Genomic DNA, 20,584 nt, shown 5'->3' on the forward strand with positions numbered 1-20,584 from the left:
ATGTTTTATTGAATAAATATTTCCTTTTATATATTTTATACAAAACTGAGATGAAGAGAGATGAATGGCATCCACTTCCAGGCCCAAAAACTGGTCATTATAGGAGATTAGGCTCACAGTAAACCAGATTTTGCTGTGAGTTAACTTTCTTGAAGAAGGGGAAGCGCTCTCTCTCGCGCGCGCTTGCTCTCTCTCTCTCAGGTCAGGTCAGATTAGGGTTTAATCTATTTCTTCTTCGTACACGATGGATCTCGATCTTTCTGCTCCTCACTCTATGGGGACCACCATCATCGGCGTCACTTACAACGGCGGTGTGATTCTCGGCGCCGATTCCAGAACCAGCACTGGTACGCATCTCATCTTCCCATTTCTGAAATCTCTTCTTCCTTCGAGGTTATAACCTCTAATTCCACCTGTTTGTTCTGATATTTCACTTGATTTGATGATTATCTAGGTATGTATGTGGCTAATCGGGCTTCTGACAAGATCACACAGCTTACTGATAATGTCTACGTGTGCAGATCTGGATCGGTAAAAGGCTTTCCTTTACAAATCTGTATCATGTTTTCTATGCTTTAGAGTCAGCATTTTGTAGCTTACAGGGACTAAAGTGTAAATGTTGCTTAAATTTTTATGTGCATGAAGGAAATTTTGCCCTTCTGAAACTTACAAACAAGCCCTCAGTGCTGGGAAAATTGCCAATAAGTCCCTGAAATGTTACCAAAATCATGTTCGAAACCCAAAACTTGTTTAAAAGCCCTTACAAATTTACAAACAAGTCCCAAGACCCTAAAATCTTCACAAACAAGTCCTTTTAACCCATGACTTATTTGTGGATAATTACTAAAATGTCCTAATTCTTGGCTGGCCGTTTAAGGTTGCGTGCTTGCTGTAAATATGGACAGAGATAAATTACATGGTATTTAGGTGAGTTTGTTATAAGTTATGTGAACCCACAAAGGACCATAGCACATCTCTTCTTTGTTTTCCATATTTTAGGTTTTTTTTATTGTATACAAAATTCAATTTTTAGAATTTTCAGTTATACACTATAATTGTCCGATGGTGCAAAGTACTGAGTTCATTTGCTTTCTTTTTGGCTTTTTGGTAGTATATTTAATTTTTGACTAATTGCTTAAGTTGGTGATAATAAAGCAAATTATGTTAAGGCTTGAATGCACATTTTAAGGTTAACTGAATTAGACTGATTAGAAGTTAGTCTAACAGCTGGGGAACTTTGATAGCCATACCTACATTAGTGTTTTTTTATTTGTTTTAATATAATATAATTATTTATCTTTCAGGCAGCCGATACCCAAGTTATTTCTGATTATGTTCGCTATTTTCTTCATCAACACACGTAAGTTCCATATATATATATCTTAATATTCATAGCATGCCAAATTCTTTTGACCTTTTTCAAAAGAACTATTGGTGGACAATGCCAATTCCTTTTTGTTTGCTTTTATGCAAATTACATACAGTCGTTTGTATATGTGCAAATAGCGCTGAATATTCTTATGTGTGCAACTAACTAACATTATTGTGTTTTTTTGCATGCAAATAAAATCAACTAAATGTTCATAGTATCTTTTCATGATATAACCCATAAAAAATATGCTTTTTGATCAGTTCCTGTGAAACCAGGATCCTAGCACCAAAAAATGATATTGGTTTGATTTGGCTGTGGCCATTTAAGGATAATATAATTTCTTCATGAGTGAGTCTATGGTACTATGCATAGCATAGATGGATCCGTACTACGGATCAATATCTTCATTTTCAAAATTCTAATGGTCGATCTCAATTGTTCAACATGATTTCCATATGAATATGTACTTGCAGACCAAATTTTACATTTTTTAGAATTCTTTTACTATTTTTTTTATATAGGTAGAAAATCACTGTTTTTGGATGGTACAAAATTTTCAAATCGAGTGATTTTCTACCTCATAAAAAATAGTAAAGGAATTATAAAAAATGTAAAATTTGGTCAACAAGTACATATGCATATGGAAATCATGTTGAATAGTTCGGATCAACCGTTAGAATTTTAAAAACGAAGATATTGATCTGTAGTACGGACCCATCCGTGCTATGCATAGTATCATTGACTCACTCTTTCTTCATTGACCAACATTTTGGTTTCATAGCTGGCCATGTAAAAGTTTGCGATTTCTGGATAATAACCAAAATGTCCTTATTCTTAGCTGGCCGTGTAAGTTTGCGAGCTTGCTGTAAATCACATGGTATTTAGATGGGCTTGCTATAAGTTATGTGAGCCCATAAAAGACCATCGCACATCTCTTCATTGTTTTCCATAATTAGGCTCTTTTTTTTCTGTATACAAAATTTAAATTTTTAGAATTTGGCCTTATAATGATAAGAATTTAGAAATTGAACTGCTTTTACTCCCCTGAAAGTAGCAGCTTTATAATGCTTTTACTCACTGAGAGAAACTTTTTTTTTTTGTTGTTGTTGTTACAAGATCCAGTTGGGCAACCGGCAACGGTGAAAGTAGCAGCCAACCTTGTTAGATTTCTTTCTTATTGAACAAGGTAGTTTTATATTTCCACTTTGTTTAACTAGCACAAATATCTTATTTTTTTAACTACCGTTCAGTTCCCAAATTTCAGTTGGTACAAGATAGTTTGAGGCAAAATATTGGTAAAATTGCGTTACTTGGCTTAAAGTAGAATACTTGGAAAATAATTATATGCTTCTAATCATCCTTTTGTAAGAAAAAAAAAGTTATTAATAGAAATTTGTTTGACTTGTCAGAACATGCTAAAAGCTGGTGTGATTGTAGGAGGATGGGACAAGTATGGAGGAGGCCCGATTTATTCGGTACCACTTGGTGGTACCATTTTAAGGCAACCCTTTTCCATTGGAGGTATAGTGGCACCATTTATGGAGTCATATTTGACTTTCTGTCAATTCTTTTATATTTTCTCAGAGTGTTTAATACATGTGCATGTGCCATACAACTTAGATGTGAATATGTGATACAATGACAGGTTCGGGTTCAAGCTATTTGTATGGCTTTTTTGATCAAGCGTGGAAGGAACGGATGACTCGTGAAGAAGCAGAGGTATGAAATGAAATACACTCATTACATTTTGCTTCAGTTTTTGTTTTTTTAGCCTTTTTATTCCAATTTTATGAAGAAATTAATGTTGATTTGGCTTGTTTTTTCTCATTTGCTTTTAAAACAAAAGCATCTGGTGATAAAGGCGGCATCTTTGGCCATGGCTTGTGATGGTGCAAATGGAGGTGTTGCTCGTACTGTTACTGTAAGCCCCCCCTTTTTTTTTTTTTGCTTTTATGCACCCTCATGTCAGTAATCATGGGGCCTTGTTCTGCAAGAGTGGAATAGAGTGGAAAAAAGGTGCTATTTCCGCTGAACAAGAAAAAAGATGCTATTTCCTCTATTCCAATGGTTTGTCGCCCCATGCAATTAGGGTTTTAGACATGAAAAAGAATCGATAGCTGCAATGTAAAATTTTGTTTGTTGCAGATTAATGCTGAAGGTGTGACGAGAAAATTCTACGGAGGGGATACATTGCCTCTATGGCATAATGAACTGTTGCCAACAAACTCCTTGCTTGATATCCTCTCTTCTTCGGTACCCGAGCCCATGAGCACTTGATTTTATGACAGTAATGTTGAATTTATTCTGATTATCTTTTCAAGCCTATTTATTTTTACTATTTTGCATTTGTGGTTTGGTAGTTTAGGTATGGGTTAACAGTTCTGGTAATCTAGTTTGTCAGGGATTTGTGCTGATTGGTACCTGGGAATGGAAACTCTAATCTTTTACTCAACAATTCTAAACAAATTAATAAATGAACTTTTTTAGCAGATATTTTCGGCTTCACATATGACAATAAGTTGGAAAGATGTTTAATAATAAACATTCTGGGGTTCATGTTACAAAATTTTCTGATTAACAATAAACCCCGGCTATGCATTTATGTGTTTAGAGCGGATAAATGTTACTTGGACGATTGATATCAACAAAAATGTAACTTTTGGTTATCAACTTTTGGTAATTTTTATTAAGATATTGCAACACCTACTCTATTTAATATACAAAAAAAAACAAAGCACATTTTAATATAATTCTATTAATACCACTTTGATGATAGCCAATGTCATATACAAAACAAGGTCTTGGTACTTCGTTTTTGCGATTTTCAAATTTAAAATAGTCAATTTGAAGTACTCAATGTGTTCTCCATATTAAAATTTGATTTTTAAAATTACTGTTTTTCAAATTCTATATTTTGCAACATTTTTTACTATTTGAATTTTAAAATTGCAAAAACAAATTGGTAGACTGGTACTATGAAAAAAGGCTTTGGTTGTACATCCACTATGACCTCAACAAATTTCAAATCTCTCTCTGTGTGTGTGTATATATATATATATATATATAGAGAGAGAGAGAGGGGTTGGCTACTCTACTTACATAATCATATGAGGGCATGTGTTTATAAGTTAGTTTTGTGTTTTCTATGTCCAATGTGAAGCGTTCAACATGTTCTTCATATTAGTACATGTTCGGAAATGAAATATTTTACATTTTTTATTTATTTTTCAGAATTATTCAAAACAGTGTTTTTAAAAAGAAATTTGTTATTTTTTTAATTTTTATTTACCATATTAAAACACTGTTTTGAAAATTCTTAAAAAATAGTGAAAGTTAAAAAAAATGTAAAATTTCGTTTTCAAACACGTATTAATATGGAGAACATGTTGAGCGCTTCAGATTGACAATTTAAAAATTAAAAATGCAAAAATAACTTGTACGCATATGCCCTCATATACTTATGTAAGTAGAGTAGCTAACCTCTATATCTATATACATAATAAAAGATATTCTAGAAATTGTAAATTTAATCTTTAAATAGATTTTCATATGAAAATCATGTTCAATGATTTAAATTAATTGTTTAGAATATAAATCATATACATAATACCATAGTCTCACTCCGACTAAATTATAATAGATAAATCCTCTGGTAAAATACTTTGCTATTTTGCAAAAATAATTTTATTTGGGTCCCAACAAATAAAATAGTACCTTCTTGCCATTAAAACAAAAAAGAAGGTACACAACGCTCATGTTTTTATAGCTTGGAATCCAAAATTTTAATTTTGCTATTGGTATTTACATTTAAATATTCTGATAGTATTCTGAAAGGACCTCACTGTATATAGAAAAATTGAAGTTCATCTTTATTTTATATGCATGAAAATTGAAGTAATTGAGTTTCAATACTTATTTTCAATAATTGAATCAATCATTTATTATTGTCAAACTTAATAATATGAATGAAAATTATTTATAATTTATAATAATAATTATTCACAGTGTGTAGGGATATACCAAATTTAATGTCCAAAATATAAAATTATTATTTTATTAAGGAACCGCCTATAAAATTTTCAATATATATATTTTTTTCTGTGGCATTCTATCTAATGTATTTCATTCGATTTAAATGAAATTATTTCTCCAAAATAGTTTGATTTTTATTTTGAAATTAAAAAAATAATTCTAGTTCAAAATATAGTACACGAAAGGCAAAATGAGAAGTGGATTTTAGGTTTATTCTTGTTATTTCCTTGGGATTTTAAAAATCTTATTTGTTTTCTCAATTTCATTCCCAAAAAATATATTAACAAAAAGTTAAAAAAGTTTCATAATATAATTAAGTGACGCAATTCCATGTATCTCTTAGCTAAGTTAGCAACTTTTTAAAGAAAATTAATTAAGAAATACTTGTTTGACCACGACTACAATGATCTACAATTAGATACCTTGAATGGTTCTCCAATATTATTTTTGTGGAATTTTGTTGCCAGTAAAAGAACGACAAAGTACTGACGAAAAAGGAATAAAAAGAGAAGAAAATGACAAATACTAAATAGCAAGAGTAAAATATACACCGGAGGAGCCCGTGGCTCTAATATCTGCCTAAATCAATTGAAGGAACATGTTGGCATAAATTGCGGACCAAATTAGCCTTGGAGGAATCACCCACATCCCACCACTCCAATTTTTGAAGGTTGGTAAGGTATTGTAGCCCTTGAGGCACATCCAATTCATCACAACCCCAAATCTCGAGTTTTTTAAGAATGGGCAATGCACCCTCCTCTATCTCCCATTCCTCCATTGATAAGCTATTAAGCTTCAAAAATTCTAACTGGCTAAAGCCTCCAGAGGAACAGGTCGTTTTTCGACTTTCGAATGCATTCGAACTAAGTTTGAGAACCTTAAGGCAGCGTAGCTTCTCCAATACTGGCATTATATCATGCTGGAACATGTGCCCATCAATTTGGAGATAAATGAGGTGACAGGGGAGCATATCCTCATGAAGCAGCTGGGTCAATTTAGTGGTGCTACGGTAATAAAGTTGGAGAGATTGTAAATGGTTATAAAATGGGAAACCTCTCACGTCAAGTATGTCCAGTACACTATCATCATGCCATATCTCGAGATCGGTTAGGTGTTCTAATGTGGACAGAAAAGGGACAACTGCCTTCGATGGAGATGGATTGGCATCTAATTGTAATGAACGTAAATTGGGTAAATGAGGTAACTCTATCTCCCATGATTGTGTGGCCCACACCCAACCAATAGTTTGCAAATTTGTTAATTTTGCTGATGCTGGGAGTTCCAAAACATTGTCATAGACATGCCTCAATGTCTTGATATTCCATGCACTCTTAGGAAACTTAAAGCGGTGGCCATCAATTTTTCTTAGCCGTGAGACTTGAAGGGTCTGCAGAAATTTCATTCTGCCTATCACTTTCTCAAAGAATTCTTGATCACGGTTGTCAACTACCCACCCTCCAAAACTCAGATATCTTAACTGAGTCAATCCCACAAACATTCCCAACTCTATTATGTTCCCCTCTTCATCTCCATCACTTACCACTTTGAGCAGTCTTTGCTTAGAACAATTCAGCATGCTCCCGGCCTCATGAAAGCACAAAAGAGTGCGGAGGTTTGGGCTCATTATAAGTTGATCACAATCTGGATTGTGAATTGCCACACGGCGAGCCCCGCTCAAGCTCAATTTATCATCTGGATTTGAATATACCAGGAGAAAGTTTTCCTCCTTGGCTTTTTGGAGAGCAAGATCTCGTAGTAGATCATGTATGCGTAGAGTTTGGATGGCACCAACATACGATCTACTATTTACTTGAATCATGCTCCTAGCATAAAATGAGAAAAAAAAAATTAAGTATAATGATTACAGATATCATAAAGAAAATAGTTAGTATTATAACAATTTAGTTTAATGTTGTATTCATAAGCTATGTATATCATTAAATGTTGATGTAACGTGCTAGGTTAATGTTGTATACATAAGCTGGTTTGATTTAAATAAAGAAAGAGAAAAATAGAAAAAGTACTTTGATTTTTTCATGCATAGTAGGATCTGTATAATTTTTACCACTGATTCTTCTATGCATGAAAAAATTAGGATACTATTTTTTTCCAATATTTTCTACGGAAAAAATTCTCCAAATCCCCTGCTACCTATTTACTTTTTCTTTAATTTTGATGAATGGTCAGCTCAAACAGAGTCTCATCATAGAATTCGTAGCCCCATGCTTCTAAAATATCAATATTTGTTATTACTTATTATATTTCCCAAAATATAATTCTGAGTCTTCACATTTAACATACGAAAATGTTGGTGCTTGGGTCCCATGTAATACCTTTGTAGGAGATCCTCTAAAAAACTCTCCGCAGTTTCTTCTAATGATCTGTTATCTTCTTGTGGTATGAATCCCTCTGCAATCCACATTCGAAGTAAAGATTTAGCATCAATATCATAGTCTTCGGGAAATGCAGAAAAGTACATAAAACACGACTTCAGAGCAAATGGCAGGTCCTCATAGCTGGTGCCTATGATCTCGCTACAATTTATTCCTTCGACATTCCAACTCATTGTCCGGAACACGCTACTCCAAACAGCATGGTTGTGAGGCTTCTTTGATAAGAAACCACCTAAAACCACCAATGCGAGAGGAAACCCACCACACTTGTGGACAAATGGACCTATGATATCAGAAAGATCATCAAAAGTACTTTTTTTTGGATCATGATTAGGAAAAACTGTTTTTAACAAAAGCTCTTGGCTTAACTCCTCAGTTAAGCACTGGAGCATGTATGGTTCACTTTTGGGATCCATGCCCTTAGGAACATCAGCAAACCTAGTAGTTACAAGTATTCTACTTCCATTTTTTTCATCTGGGAATGCTTCACTAATTTGAGTCCATAGTTCAATTTTCCAAACATCATCTAGGACTATGAGGTACTTTTTTCCTCGAAGAGAATTGTGAATCTCTGTAAGAATCACTTCTATTTCATTTGGTTGCTCAAGGTTAAGTTGCCGCGAGATCTTCTTCGAAACATCAATCACTTCGAAAGTTTCAGAAATAGCTACCCATATGCAAATTCCAAACTGTCTTTTGACATCATTACTGTGAAAATAAAATATTATATTAGACATTAATATAACCAAAATGCGAAGACGGGTTCCATAAAAACTTATAAGTGAATATGGAAAAGTGGGTACATTGAAAATTATGATCTGGTTAGGATTAGTCCATTAGACTGGGGACATCTATCTATCTATAGTTGTGTACAACAGGGTTCAGATTTTCTAGTTTACTCTTCTATTTTCTTTCGTTCTTATCACGACGTTGCAAAAATACTTGACCTTCCCAAATCTAGCTGTTGATCTTGTTGAGTCTTGCGAAATGTCAATAAAACCCATGTAAAGGTGCGAATTCAGATCAAATGCACTTATAAATCAATTTACCAAACTCGATATAATATATAAATGTGGATTGGCAAATATATTAATGTTAGACTTTTTTTACGCAAACCTCAAAATTACATTAACTTACAGACACTTAAGAAACAATAATACAATGAACAACACTTGCAATATTTCCAAATAAGCCAAGGCAGGGGCCTAGCTGCGACGATGAAACAAATAATTTTTGCATGATCAATGCCTTAAGTAATGCCCGGTAACACTACAAATTAATGAAGTTCATAAAAGAAATTACAAGCTTTAGAACAATTTCAAGTATGAAATGACCCTTACCCGATAATACGTACTCTTTGTTGTTTGGATATTATGATATTTATATATTTATGGATTTTTAATTTGCAGAAAGATGTCTAACTTCTTTCATTATACGTGAGATTTTGATTATTTTATTTTTGTTTTCGATTTTTTGTATGTTTAATTTTATTTTGATGGAAAAATATAGTTTCATAAATTATAAAATGTACATGTAATGTAGCAAACATTATAAAATAAGAAATTATTATTATTTTAGTATTAATTATTTAAAATAGTGTACTACAACTGACAAAACGTCTTTCAAAAAGGATAAATTTATCAATGATATTATGGTCATTTTAATATTTAAAATCAAGCATTAAGTGCCAAATTGAAAATATATATGCCAAGCTGTTACAAATCAAAAGTATATATATGACATTATCTCATTCTAGAATTATAAAATAAGTTAATGTCTAAGACATATTCATTGTTCTACCTATTGATTAAAGTACGACACCAATATACTCTTCTTGTGGTGAAACATATATCTCACCTAAATAAATAACTTAAATTTAATAGTGCACTTTATTTAAATATTATGACCAAATCTGACCTCTTTCTCATAAAATACAAGTTTTACATTAAGAAAAATATATTAACCATGTTTTCTAATTTAATTATCTTAACTAAAGTGTGTAATTTTTAAAAACGAAATTAGCGAAAAAATTTAAACCTGGGAGAGGTGAATTTGAATCAATTTGATAGTAAATGACACAATTTAGAAAATAAAAAAGCGCATACCAATTGTACACTTTTCGTGCAAGAGTAGTCTTTCCGAGTCCACCGGTCCCGCAAATTGAGACCACCGAACGTCTCTTAGTGGTCTCATCTAGCAACTCCCTGACAATGCGGTCCTGGTCTGCCTTAAAGCCAACAATATCTGGATCAATATCAGGTAGTACTGTTGGCCTGATGGGTAGTTTGATATCTCCAGTACTGCCCTCACCCAAATTATATATGCCATATCTGACTCGGCTCTCTTCGATCTCTCTCATCTTTTCTTGAATTTGTTTTATCTCATTTACTAGGTTGTGTACAGCTGGTATATTTTTGGGATTTCTAAGCATGTTTTTTATGGTCGCCCTTATGCCTGATTTTTGTGGGATATCCATGAGAAAAGTGTCTATGACATCTTCTATAGAGTGGGCAATATCTCTCACCTCTTTCACCCAATTTTTCTGCCTTTCATCTTTTATTGGCTTTCTGTCAACATCCTTGAGAAAAGCCTGTATCCGTTTGAGTTCACGGCCGACTTTCTCAACTTGCTCATTGACACTGTATAAGTGGAAAACCTCCTTAACTAAAACATCACCCAGCTTGCCTAGTACCAAATTTACAATGGTCTCAGCCATCTAGCTTCTCACTTCTCAGTTGTATTAAAGAAATTTGTGAGTGGATATAAATTTTGGAAATTGTAAGGTATCTGGGCGAACTGTTTTGTGAAGAAAGCACAGTATCTTAATTTGTTGTGCAGTACGTACACGAATAAGATGCGGTGGAGCTTATATAAAGGTCTGAATTGGATGCATTCAAAATAAAGATTAATTAATGAATTAATACAAAATGATCATGTACGTATGACGTACCCCATATTGTGTATTAATTAACTTCATCTTCATTGTTTAAGAAGAATTGATTGATCTACATCGATCTACTCCATTGACTTTAGATCAGATCGGGAATGTACGTGCACCATATTAAAAATATATTTCTAAGCGCATCTCAAGGAAGGAATATATTTCAAATCATGCCTACCATGTCTTCATTGTATGATAATAATTAATGAGAAGAGACAATGAAGTCGGATCCTAAATTTTTGGGTTTTGATCCGGGCCGTTTGTTCTGCTCTAACATAAATATTTAAGGGGCCCGTGCATTCCACCACAGGACAAGGTAGGCCCGAATTAATTTCTGATCAGAAATTAAATTGAGTCACTTTAGGGGATACTAACAAGGTTTATCTTGGATTATTTTGAATTTTTAAACTTTTAAGATATTTATTGAATATAACTAATATAGGTGATTAAATTAATGGAACCAAGTCGTAGTTAATATTTACAGCTAGTAAGTTTTGAGCCAATTCAACTATAACTAAACAGAAATTGTAAGGACTGAAAACAATGTAAGCACCAATTATGTTTAATTAGTTAGAAATTCTAAAAAATTAAAATGTTGAACATTGAATTTATTTTAATCACTCTTAATTTAGACTTTTTAAAAGACGGATTTCTAATTTATCACCCTTCAGAAATTGCAAAAAACGAGATTAAAATTTATTGCTTCTCGTTAATATTTGATATTGCAGATGTGATAGCATGTAACGTACATAAGTAGAATTATTATTTTTTATATTTTCTCTTTTATCAGAAAAATTATTCAGTCTTCGATAAGTCTTTAATGTGTAACAAAAAAGATTGGCCATTGATGCACCCCCATATTGTGAGTCACTTTTGTGTGTTGATTTTATATTGTTTAAGCCAAAAAATGATTGATGTGTATTTATTTCATTTATTAGTCAAACAAAAAACCAGATTTCGAGGTGCATGCATTCAATATTCATTTATTTAATATTATCAGTCTTGCCGACCTTATCTGCACTCATATTTTAATTGGCAGCTTCTACGAAAGTTGGAGGAGAGGGAAAATTAACTAATTAATATAAAAAAATAACTAATTATTAATTGAAAGATTTAATTTGATGGGGAGGGAAATTAATTTCCACCGTCTACGAATTTGATTAAGGTATGTCTTACATGGTAGGGCCTCTTTCTACTTAATTATAATTGATATTAATTACAGTGTGAAAAGCAAGAATTTTAATTTGTCGATCTTTCACATGGTAATATCACTCATCTATACACACCATATACAAATAATTCCAATCTACATCATGCCTACCATGTCTTCATTGTTAGATAATCAATGATGGAAAGGGATAATTAGTTTTTTGCAGGGTTAGTTAATATTAATTACTTCATTAATAGAAAATGATCATGCATGATGTACGCCATATTGCTCATTATTGTGTGTTCACCATGAAATCCATTGACTTTAGATCATGCCTACCTAATTAATTACTGTTAATTTGATGCATTCATAATTAATAGAGATTAATTAAATAATTAATACAAAATGAATATGCATGACGTACGCCACATTGTGGGTCATTATTAATTGTGTATTAACTTCATCTTAATTTTTTAAGAAAAAATGATTGATCTACATCTACTCCATTGACTTTAGATCAGATCGTGAATTAATGTGCATATTAAAATGAATTTCTCAGCTCATCTCAAGGAACGAATCTGATTCAAATCATGCCTAACATGTCTTCGTTGTTAGATAATAAATAATGGGAAGGGATAATTAAATTTGGGAAAATCATTCGGTGTAGGTATATATGAATTCGGATTCTAAAGTAATCCATTTTTTTAGTTTTGATCTGGACCGTTCGTTCTGCTCTAACACGAATATTAAAGGGGCCCTGTTTGTTCCACATGGGCCGGATTGGCCCGAATTTCTGACCAGACGGTCCGGATCAGAACTCAAAAATTGAGTTACTATAGGGGATATGGACTCGGTATATTGGATTATTTTGAATTTTGAAACTTTCAAGATTAAACGTGATCCTATAATTGAAATACACGAAGATATTTATTGTATATAACTATGGTGATTAACTTAAGGGAACCAAATTAAATTTAGTCTTTAAGCACAGCTAGTTATATTTCAGCCAATTCAACTAAAACTAAAGAAAAATCAAACCAAAGTTATAAGGATTAATTGAAGGCAAAATTAAGATGGGTTTCTAATATATTACTTCCCAATCAATATTCAATACCACTACAGCAGAATCCACTAATGTTGAAGGTCGCTGTTTCTTCACTCCGGTTGCTGAAAGCCAAATTCGGTTGCTGAAACTCCGGTCGCTTATACTCTCCCAATAACGTTACCCGGTCGCTGATAGCTTATCAGCAACTAATTTTTTTTGGTAGCTGTTGGTTTTTGATGACGTCATGAAAAGGCATCAGCGACCAAAATAAACGGTCGCTGATACCCATGTTATCAGCAACCAATTGGACCGGTCGCTGAAACTCCAAACCAGTCGCTGAAGTTCTATTTATCAGAGATCAAAATAACCGGTCGTTGATACTTAAAACTGGTCGCTGATACTGTTCTGTCAGGTTTTTGAGTTATTTTTGTTATTTACATTTGCACCATTTAATAATTGGTACCACACAAACCAGCATATAACATAAACATACAAACAAATATAAACATAAATATCGATACATACAATTAACAAGAACATAAATATCGCATACAACATAAACATAAATATCGATACATATAAACAAATATAAACATAAACATCGAGAAACTGTATACCATATCATCAAACATAAACATCGAAATATAAAGTAACATAAACAGTAAATGTCGAATAACATAAATAGTATTATCTAAATGTCGAGTACCATCTAAACAAAATATAAATACCTAAACATCTGAACGGTACCATCTAACCAAGATATAAATACCTAAACATCTAAGCAGTACCATCTCTGCCGACATCCGACCAATGCTCCTCGTCAACATCGCCATAATAATTGCCGATAGGAAGAAATTCAAATCATATATGTTGTATAATATGCTGTTTTTATTTTTGAAAAGTCTAACTTTGAAAATAGCTAAAAAATAGCAAAAAAATCCAAATGGAGAAAACTTCGGCTCTAAACCGCTTGTTTTTCTGTTCTCTATCTAACTGTGTAAGTGGATTTTGGATTTGGACTTTTGATCAGCCTACACTGGCTGATCTGTCAGACACTACTACAGAATAAGAGATTGCACAAGGACAAAAACAGGGGAGCTACATGGATTTCCTACCGTGTGGAGTGTGAGGGTGTAGAAATTCCTAAATAATTACACACGGATATTTACCCATGTGCGATTATTGAGTGCTACACGGATTATTACATAAACAGCCGTGTACGATTACAATTTTTACACGGTCGTTTAGACAAAAATCCTTGTACAATTACTATTCTACACGGATTATTACATAAGCAGCCGTGTACAATTCCTTGCCATTGGCGCTCTCCATTACTGAGCTACACGGATTATTACATAAACAACCGTGTACGATTACTCTGTCTACATGGACGTTTAGCTTAATATCCATGTACAATTACTATTTCTACACAGAGTTTAACATAAACAACCGTGTACAATTCCTGGAGAACTCCACGGAGTTTTACATAAACAGCCATGTACGATACCTCTTTCTACACGTATGTCTAGCTAAATATCCATGTAGAATAACTATTTCTACACGGATTATTACATAAACAGCCGTGTAGCTCTTTTTTTTTATTTGCTCTTTAAATACCATTCTACACGAACTTTCGTTAAATATCCGTGTAGAATGGTCTTATTTTTTTTTTTCAATTTTTATATTTTTTTGGCTAGCCTCCAGTTTGCTAGCCATTTAAAATCAGATCAATTCCAAAACAGAGAATTTCCAAAATCAGAATACCAAAACCCCTAAACAAAATTATACAAAATTCATGTACACTAAATTATACAAAAATTCATGTACACTAAATTATACAAAATTATACAAATCCATATTGTGGTTTACAAAATTCATGTTAAAACCATCTTGCCCACATACATCTAAAATAATCTATTTGTTCCTTGGAGTAAGTCCTTGTCTTTGATGTAAACTACAAAAATTTAAAATATATAAGTTACAAAATACAATATAGCAACTACATCTCTGTTTTGCTTTATAAAAATAAATATTATAATTATAATAATTCAACTAATAAAACAAATTTAGTAGAATAAAATATTAGAGGAAATCAATATTAATTATATGGACAAGTCAAGGCAAACATATGAATTACATACCGGCGATTGTGGCCATCTGAATTGTATACTTTCGACAAAGTGATACATATAAATCATCGTGTAATAACCGCATTGCCAACCGTCCTGCTGTTGCGGGCACTAAAATTTACATTTAGCCGCCTATGTTAGAATGACAATAATTTTTTGAACAAAATATGAAATTATAAAATTATAGTGTGCTCACCGTCAACCACTTCCAATTCAATCTGTTTTTCTGCTTGCCCGTGCTTCGCAATCCTCCCTCTTTAATATATTTCAAAAAACCCTTACAAAATTGAGTGACTGTAAAACACAGCCAACAGAACAAATTTATTTTGCATAAATCAGTACTAATGTATTAACTGATATCAGAAGAACACACTACAACAAAGTAGGATAATAATACAACTCTACCAGTGATCAATAGAAAAAAAAATTGGTGTACATCTCCTATCAGGTCCTGAGGGCACAATTGATAGAGTAATCTTTAAATTTATTTACTAACTTGCCACAATTTCTTTAATTTATTGGCTTCATTGTAGAATTGATCTAAACCGTAAAGAAAATGGGTGATAGAAGATTCCGTTTTTGTAGTAGTGTCAGTATAGTACAAAAGTGAATCAATCAATCCTATTATCATAGCATACCCTCCTCTAGTCTTCTGGTCCCGGGGTTAATTTATTCTAAAATCAAGTTGTCGTGTTTAGAAGACCATCGCCATTATGTGGAATTTTCTATATATAATCTAAAATCAAGTACGAATTTTCTAAAATCAAGTTGCTCTTTTCTAAAAGTCATCAACATTATGTGGAAGATATAACTGTAATGTAAAATTAAAATTACTATTCCTAATCGACTGGGACGAAAAATTATTTAAATTACCTAACAAAGTAATAGTTTCCCATAGTGCCTATATATCATGAGACGATCTATGTCTAGGATAGTCATCTGCACTAGCTAATAATATCCTCTGATAGTGGTGCTACATTTTATTAAAAAAAATGTAGAGGTCTGATGATGGGTTGTAAATACTCTATTATTTTGCAACATGGAGACACTACAACAGTGCTTCAAATACTTTCAATTGGAGTGTTGTAGTAGGGTTGTTATTGCCTTATTACCTTGCAATCTGGAGACACTACTAGAGTGCTCCAAACACTTTCAATTTGAGTGTTGTATTAAGGTTGTAAATCCCCTATTATCTTGCTGTATAGAGACACCACTATAGTGCTCCAAATACCTTCAATTGGAGTGTTGTATTAGGGTTGTAAATGCCCTATTATCTTGCTTTATAGAGACACTACTGGAGTGCTTCAAACACCATCAACTGGAGTGTTGTATCAGGGTTGTAAATGTCCTATTATCTTGCTATATAGAGACACTACAAGAGTCCTCCAAACACTTTTAATTGGATTATTTTATTAGAGTTGTAAATGCCCTATTATCTGGCAATATGGAGACACTACAAGAGTGCTCCAAACACCTTCAATTGAACTGTTGTATTAGGGTTGTAAATGCCCTATTATCTTGCAATATGGAGACACTACTGGAGTGCTCCAAACACCTTCAATTGGAGTGTTTTATTAGGTTTATAAAGGCCCTATTATCTTGTCATCTGAAGACACTGCTAGAGTGATCCATACACATTCAATTCGAGTGTTGTATTAGGGTTGTAAATGCCCTATTATATTGCGAACTGGAGAGACTACTAGAGTGCTCCAAACACCATTAATTGGAGTGTTGCATTATTACCTTGCAATCTAGAGACACTACTAGAGTGCTCCAAACACCTTCAAATGTGAGTGTTGTATTAAGGTTGTAAATGCCCTATTATCTTGCTGTATAGGGACACTACTACAGTGCTCTAAACACCTTCAATTGAAGTGTTGTATTAGGGTTGTAAATACCATATTATCAAGCCATCTGGAGACCCTACTAGAGTGCTCCAAACACCAACAATTGGAGTGTTGTATTAGGGTTGTATATGCGCTATCTTGCTATATAGAGACACCACAAGAGTGCTCCAAATACCTTCAATTGGAGTGTTGTATTAAGGTTGTGAATGCCCTATTATCTTGCAATCTGGAAACACTACTAGAGTGCTCCAAATACCTTTAATGTGAGTGTTGTATTAAGGTTGTAGATGCCCTATTATCTTGTTGTAAGGGGGCACTACTAGAGTGCACCAAACACCTTCAATTGGAGTGTTGTTTTACGGATGTAAATGCCTTATTATCTTGCGTTCTGGAGACACTACTAGAGTGCTCCAAATACCTTCAATGTGAGTGTTGTATTAAGGTTGTAGATGCCCTATTATCTTGTTGTAAGGGGGCACTACTAGAGTGCACCAAACACCTTCAATTGGAGTGTTGTTTTACGGTTGTAAATGTCTTATTATCTTGCGTTCTGGAGACACTACTATTGTGCGCCAAACACCTTCAATTGGAGTGTTGTATTAGGGTTGTTATTGTCGTATTACCTTGCAATCTGGAGACACTACTAGAGTGCTCCAAACACCTTCAATGTGAGTGTTGTATTAAGGTTGAAAATGCCCTATTATCTTGCTGCATAGAGACACTACTACAGTGCTCCAAACACCTTCAATTGGAGTGTTGTATTAGGGTTGTAAATGTCTTATTATCTTGAAATCTGGAGACACTACTGTTGTGCTTCAAACACATTCAATTATAGTGTTGTATTAGGGTTGTAAATGCCCTATTATCTTGCAATCTAGAGACACAACTGGTGTACTTCAAACACCATCAATTGGAGTGTTGTATTAGGGTTGTACATGAAGGATTTCGTGATGCAGCAAGGCAATAAATTCAAAAATTTTGACCCTCTTACAACATCTACGGATCTACTTTATTATGCTAATTCTATTAAAGCAATTCAAATGTATGCAAATGGATATCTACTAATTCATTCATTACAAATCTATCTACTAAAGGTGATTTCAATATACCTCTGCCAAATGTCAATATGGTAAATAGAGAGAAGTCGAATTCTCTTCTAGATCTCTTGGATACCTTCGTTTGTCGAAACGGCCTCCTAGTGTTCACCTTGAACTAAACAAGGATTAGAAAGACCTTGCTAGAGGTCTTAATCTAATCTAAACTTAGAACCTACTTAATAACCATTGTTGTTCTTCTAATAATTCTTCATTAGAAAAACCAATAATATGAGAGGAAGAGGGGTGGCGGCTAGGAGGGAGAGGAATAGAAGGAAATAAATTTTCAGAAAATTGCTTGCTTGCTTGTTTACTTTATGAATACCTTCCCTACCTCCTTATATACAAATATACTAGGGTTTCCATTGTGTAACCTTCCAAGTATAATTCTCCTTATTAAAAGAGCCAACCCTAGCCGCTGCTACAGTGCGCACTACAGTAACTGCTACAGTTCCAGCCTCAACTCATATTAATTTTGGGTTTTAATAAACTTATGTTATAACAATGTTTTGCACATTATTATATTTATGTGTCATGTATATTATACTATATAATATGCGCCATATTATACCAAATAATATATATCACACTTCTCATAAATTTATCTTCGTTCTAAGCAGTCATGATATTTATTTATCACATGTATATTATTTCATGTCATATGAAACAATATACATCATATAAATAAAATATCCTTCTTGTTTCTCGTTCAGTTGCTGTGACCTATATGGAGGATCTGTGTTATGTTGGCAATGGCATAAAATATTTTATTACCATAAACTATAAGCGGTATTCTAGCTATACATTATAGTTACCCAAATAACATAGATGTAAAGTATCATTTTTACAATACATTATCCTTTAAAGTAACGTTGTGAATAACATTACTTGTGTTCATTCCTTGCCACATGATATTATGAATAATATACAAAGTTGGACTCTTAAGTAAATTATAAATATATAACTGCACTTCAGTTATATTGCATGCATTATAATTCTACTTTACCAAGGGGCCCATAAAATATCATCACTCATTATAAATGAGGGGCAATGATACTATTGACATATAACTTTCTCCCGCACAATTTATATATAAGGAACTAATATTTTTATCTCCACTTATGATAAGTAGCTTTTAATAGTAATTACATTATATATTTCTCATGTGAAAAAGAAATACATCTCATATCTTAGAATTCCGAGATACAATGAAAATATTAATGACACTAACATAGCCCATATAATATTTTCATTTGTTAGGTCTGTTCAATATATGAAACCTTTCATATACTCATGTTAGTAAACGATAAGCCTTTATCAACATTTATAGAACTACAATGTACTTTAATCAACATGACAAACTTATTATGGTATATTAGTGTTCCATGCTAATAACCAAGTTTGTGAACATTTTAGAGATTTATGTTTGTCATCAGATAAAGTTCTATGATTCAAGACCAAGAGCATCCTCTTGTACACAACTATAGATAAACATAACTTTCATGGAACAAAATGCATGTAGCATCCAATTCATAAACATAAGATAACTTTTAGGACACATATCTAACAATAAATGCCCTATTATCTTGCAATATGGAGACAATACAAGAGTGCCCCAAACACCTTCAATTGAACTGTTGTGTTAGGGTTGTAAATGCCCTATTATCTTGCAATATGGAGACACTACTACAGTGCTCCAAACACCTTCAATTGGATTGTTGTCTTAAGGTTGTAAATGCCCTATTATATTACAATCTGGAAACACTACAAGAGTGCTGCAAACACCTTCAATTGGAGTGTTGTGTTAGGGTTCTAAATGCCCTATTATCTTGCTATCTAGAGACACTACTGGAGTGGTACATACACCTTCAATGTGAGTGTTGTATTGAGATTGTAAATGCCCTATTGTCTTGCTATATAGAGACACTACTACAGTGCTCCAAAGACCTTCAATTAGAGTGTTGTATTAGGGTTGTAAATGCCTTATTATCTTGCAATCTGGAGACACTACTATTGTGCTCTAAACACCATCAATTGAACTGTTGTATTAGGGTTGTAATGCCATTTTTTCTTGCAATCCAGAGACAATACTAGAGTGCTTCAAACACCATCAATTAGAGTGTTGTATTAGGGTTGTAAATGCCCTATTATCTTGCTATATAGAGACACTACCAGAGTGCTCCAAACACCTTCAATTGGAGTGTTGTATTAGGGTTGTAAATGCCCTATTATCTTGCCATCTGGAGACACAACAAGAGTGCTCCAAACACCTTCAATTCGAGTGTTGTATTAGGGTTGTAAATGTCCGATTATCTTACAATCTGGAGACACTACAAGAGTGCTCCAAATACATTCAATTGGATTGTTATATTAGGGTTGTTATTGCCTTATTACCTTGCAATCTAGAGACACTACTAGAGTGCTCCAAACACCTTCAATATGAGTGTTGTATTAAGGTTGTAAATGCCCTATTATCTTGCTGTATAGGGACTCTACAAGAGTGCTCCAAATACCTTCAATTAGATTGTTGTATGAAGGTTGTAAATGCCCTATTATCTTGCAATTTGGAGAAACTACAAGA

General features: G+C 33.2%; 2 protein-coding genes, 1 long non-coding RNA gene and 1 other non-coding gene across 4 annotated transcripts; 2 read left to right on the forward strand and 2 right to left on the reverse strand.

Moving 5' to 3' along the window:
• The first annotated feature begins 48 nt into the window (after positions 1-48).
• Positions 49-3,865, forward strand: LOC144556572 (proteasome subunit beta type-6-like). Its single transcript, XM_078304958.1, has 8 exons — positions 49-347; positions 455-531; positions 1,305-1,360; positions 2,489-2,532; positions 2,714-2,893; positions 3,018-3,091; positions 3,219-3,293; positions 3,518-3,865. Exons 1-8 carry the CDS (start codon positions 245-247, stop codon positions 3,647-3,649), a joined length of 741 nt encoding a protein of 246 aa, XP_078161084.1. The 5' UTR covers positions 49-244; the 3' UTR covers positions 3,650-3,865.
• On the forward strand, positions 872-976 carry LOC144557679 (small nucleolar RNA snoR103). The gene has a single exon (XR_013512757.1). It is a non-coding gene; the product is annotated as a small nucleolar RNA snoR103 (small nucleolar RNA).
• A 2,076-nt stretch (positions 3,866-5,941) lies between the features above and the next one.
• LOC144557206 (disease resistance protein RPP13-like) lies at positions 5,942-10,568 on the reverse strand. The gene is made up of 3 exons (XM_078305745.1): positions 9,903-10,568; positions 7,738-8,505; positions 5,942-7,227 (listed from the first exon to the last, which is right to left on the reverse strand). The coding sequence occupies exons 1-3, from the start codon at positions 10,511-10,513 to the stop codon at positions 5,973-5,975; spliced, it is 2,634 nt and encodes an 877-aa protein (XP_078161871.1). The 5' UTR covers positions 10,514-10,568; the 3' UTR covers positions 5,942-5,972.
• Positions 10,569-14,716: 4,148 nt separating this feature from the next.
• LOC144556503 (uncharacterized) lies at positions 14,717-15,342 on the reverse strand. Its single transcript, XR_013512467.1, has 3 exons — positions 15,259-15,342; positions 15,075-15,173; positions 14,717-14,887 (listed from the first exon to the last, which is right to left on the reverse strand). It is a non-coding gene; the product is annotated as an uncharacterized LOC144556503 (long non-coding RNA).
• Between the last annotated feature and the right edge of the window lie 5,242 nt (positions 15,343-20,584).

This window comes from Carex rostrata, chromosome 7, assembly GCF_964058835.1.
Source record: "Carex rostrata chromosome 7, lpCarRost1.2, whole genome shotgun sequence".
Lineage (NCBI taxonomy): Eukaryota > Viridiplantae > Streptophyta > Magnoliopsida > Poales > Cyperaceae > Carex > Carex rostrata.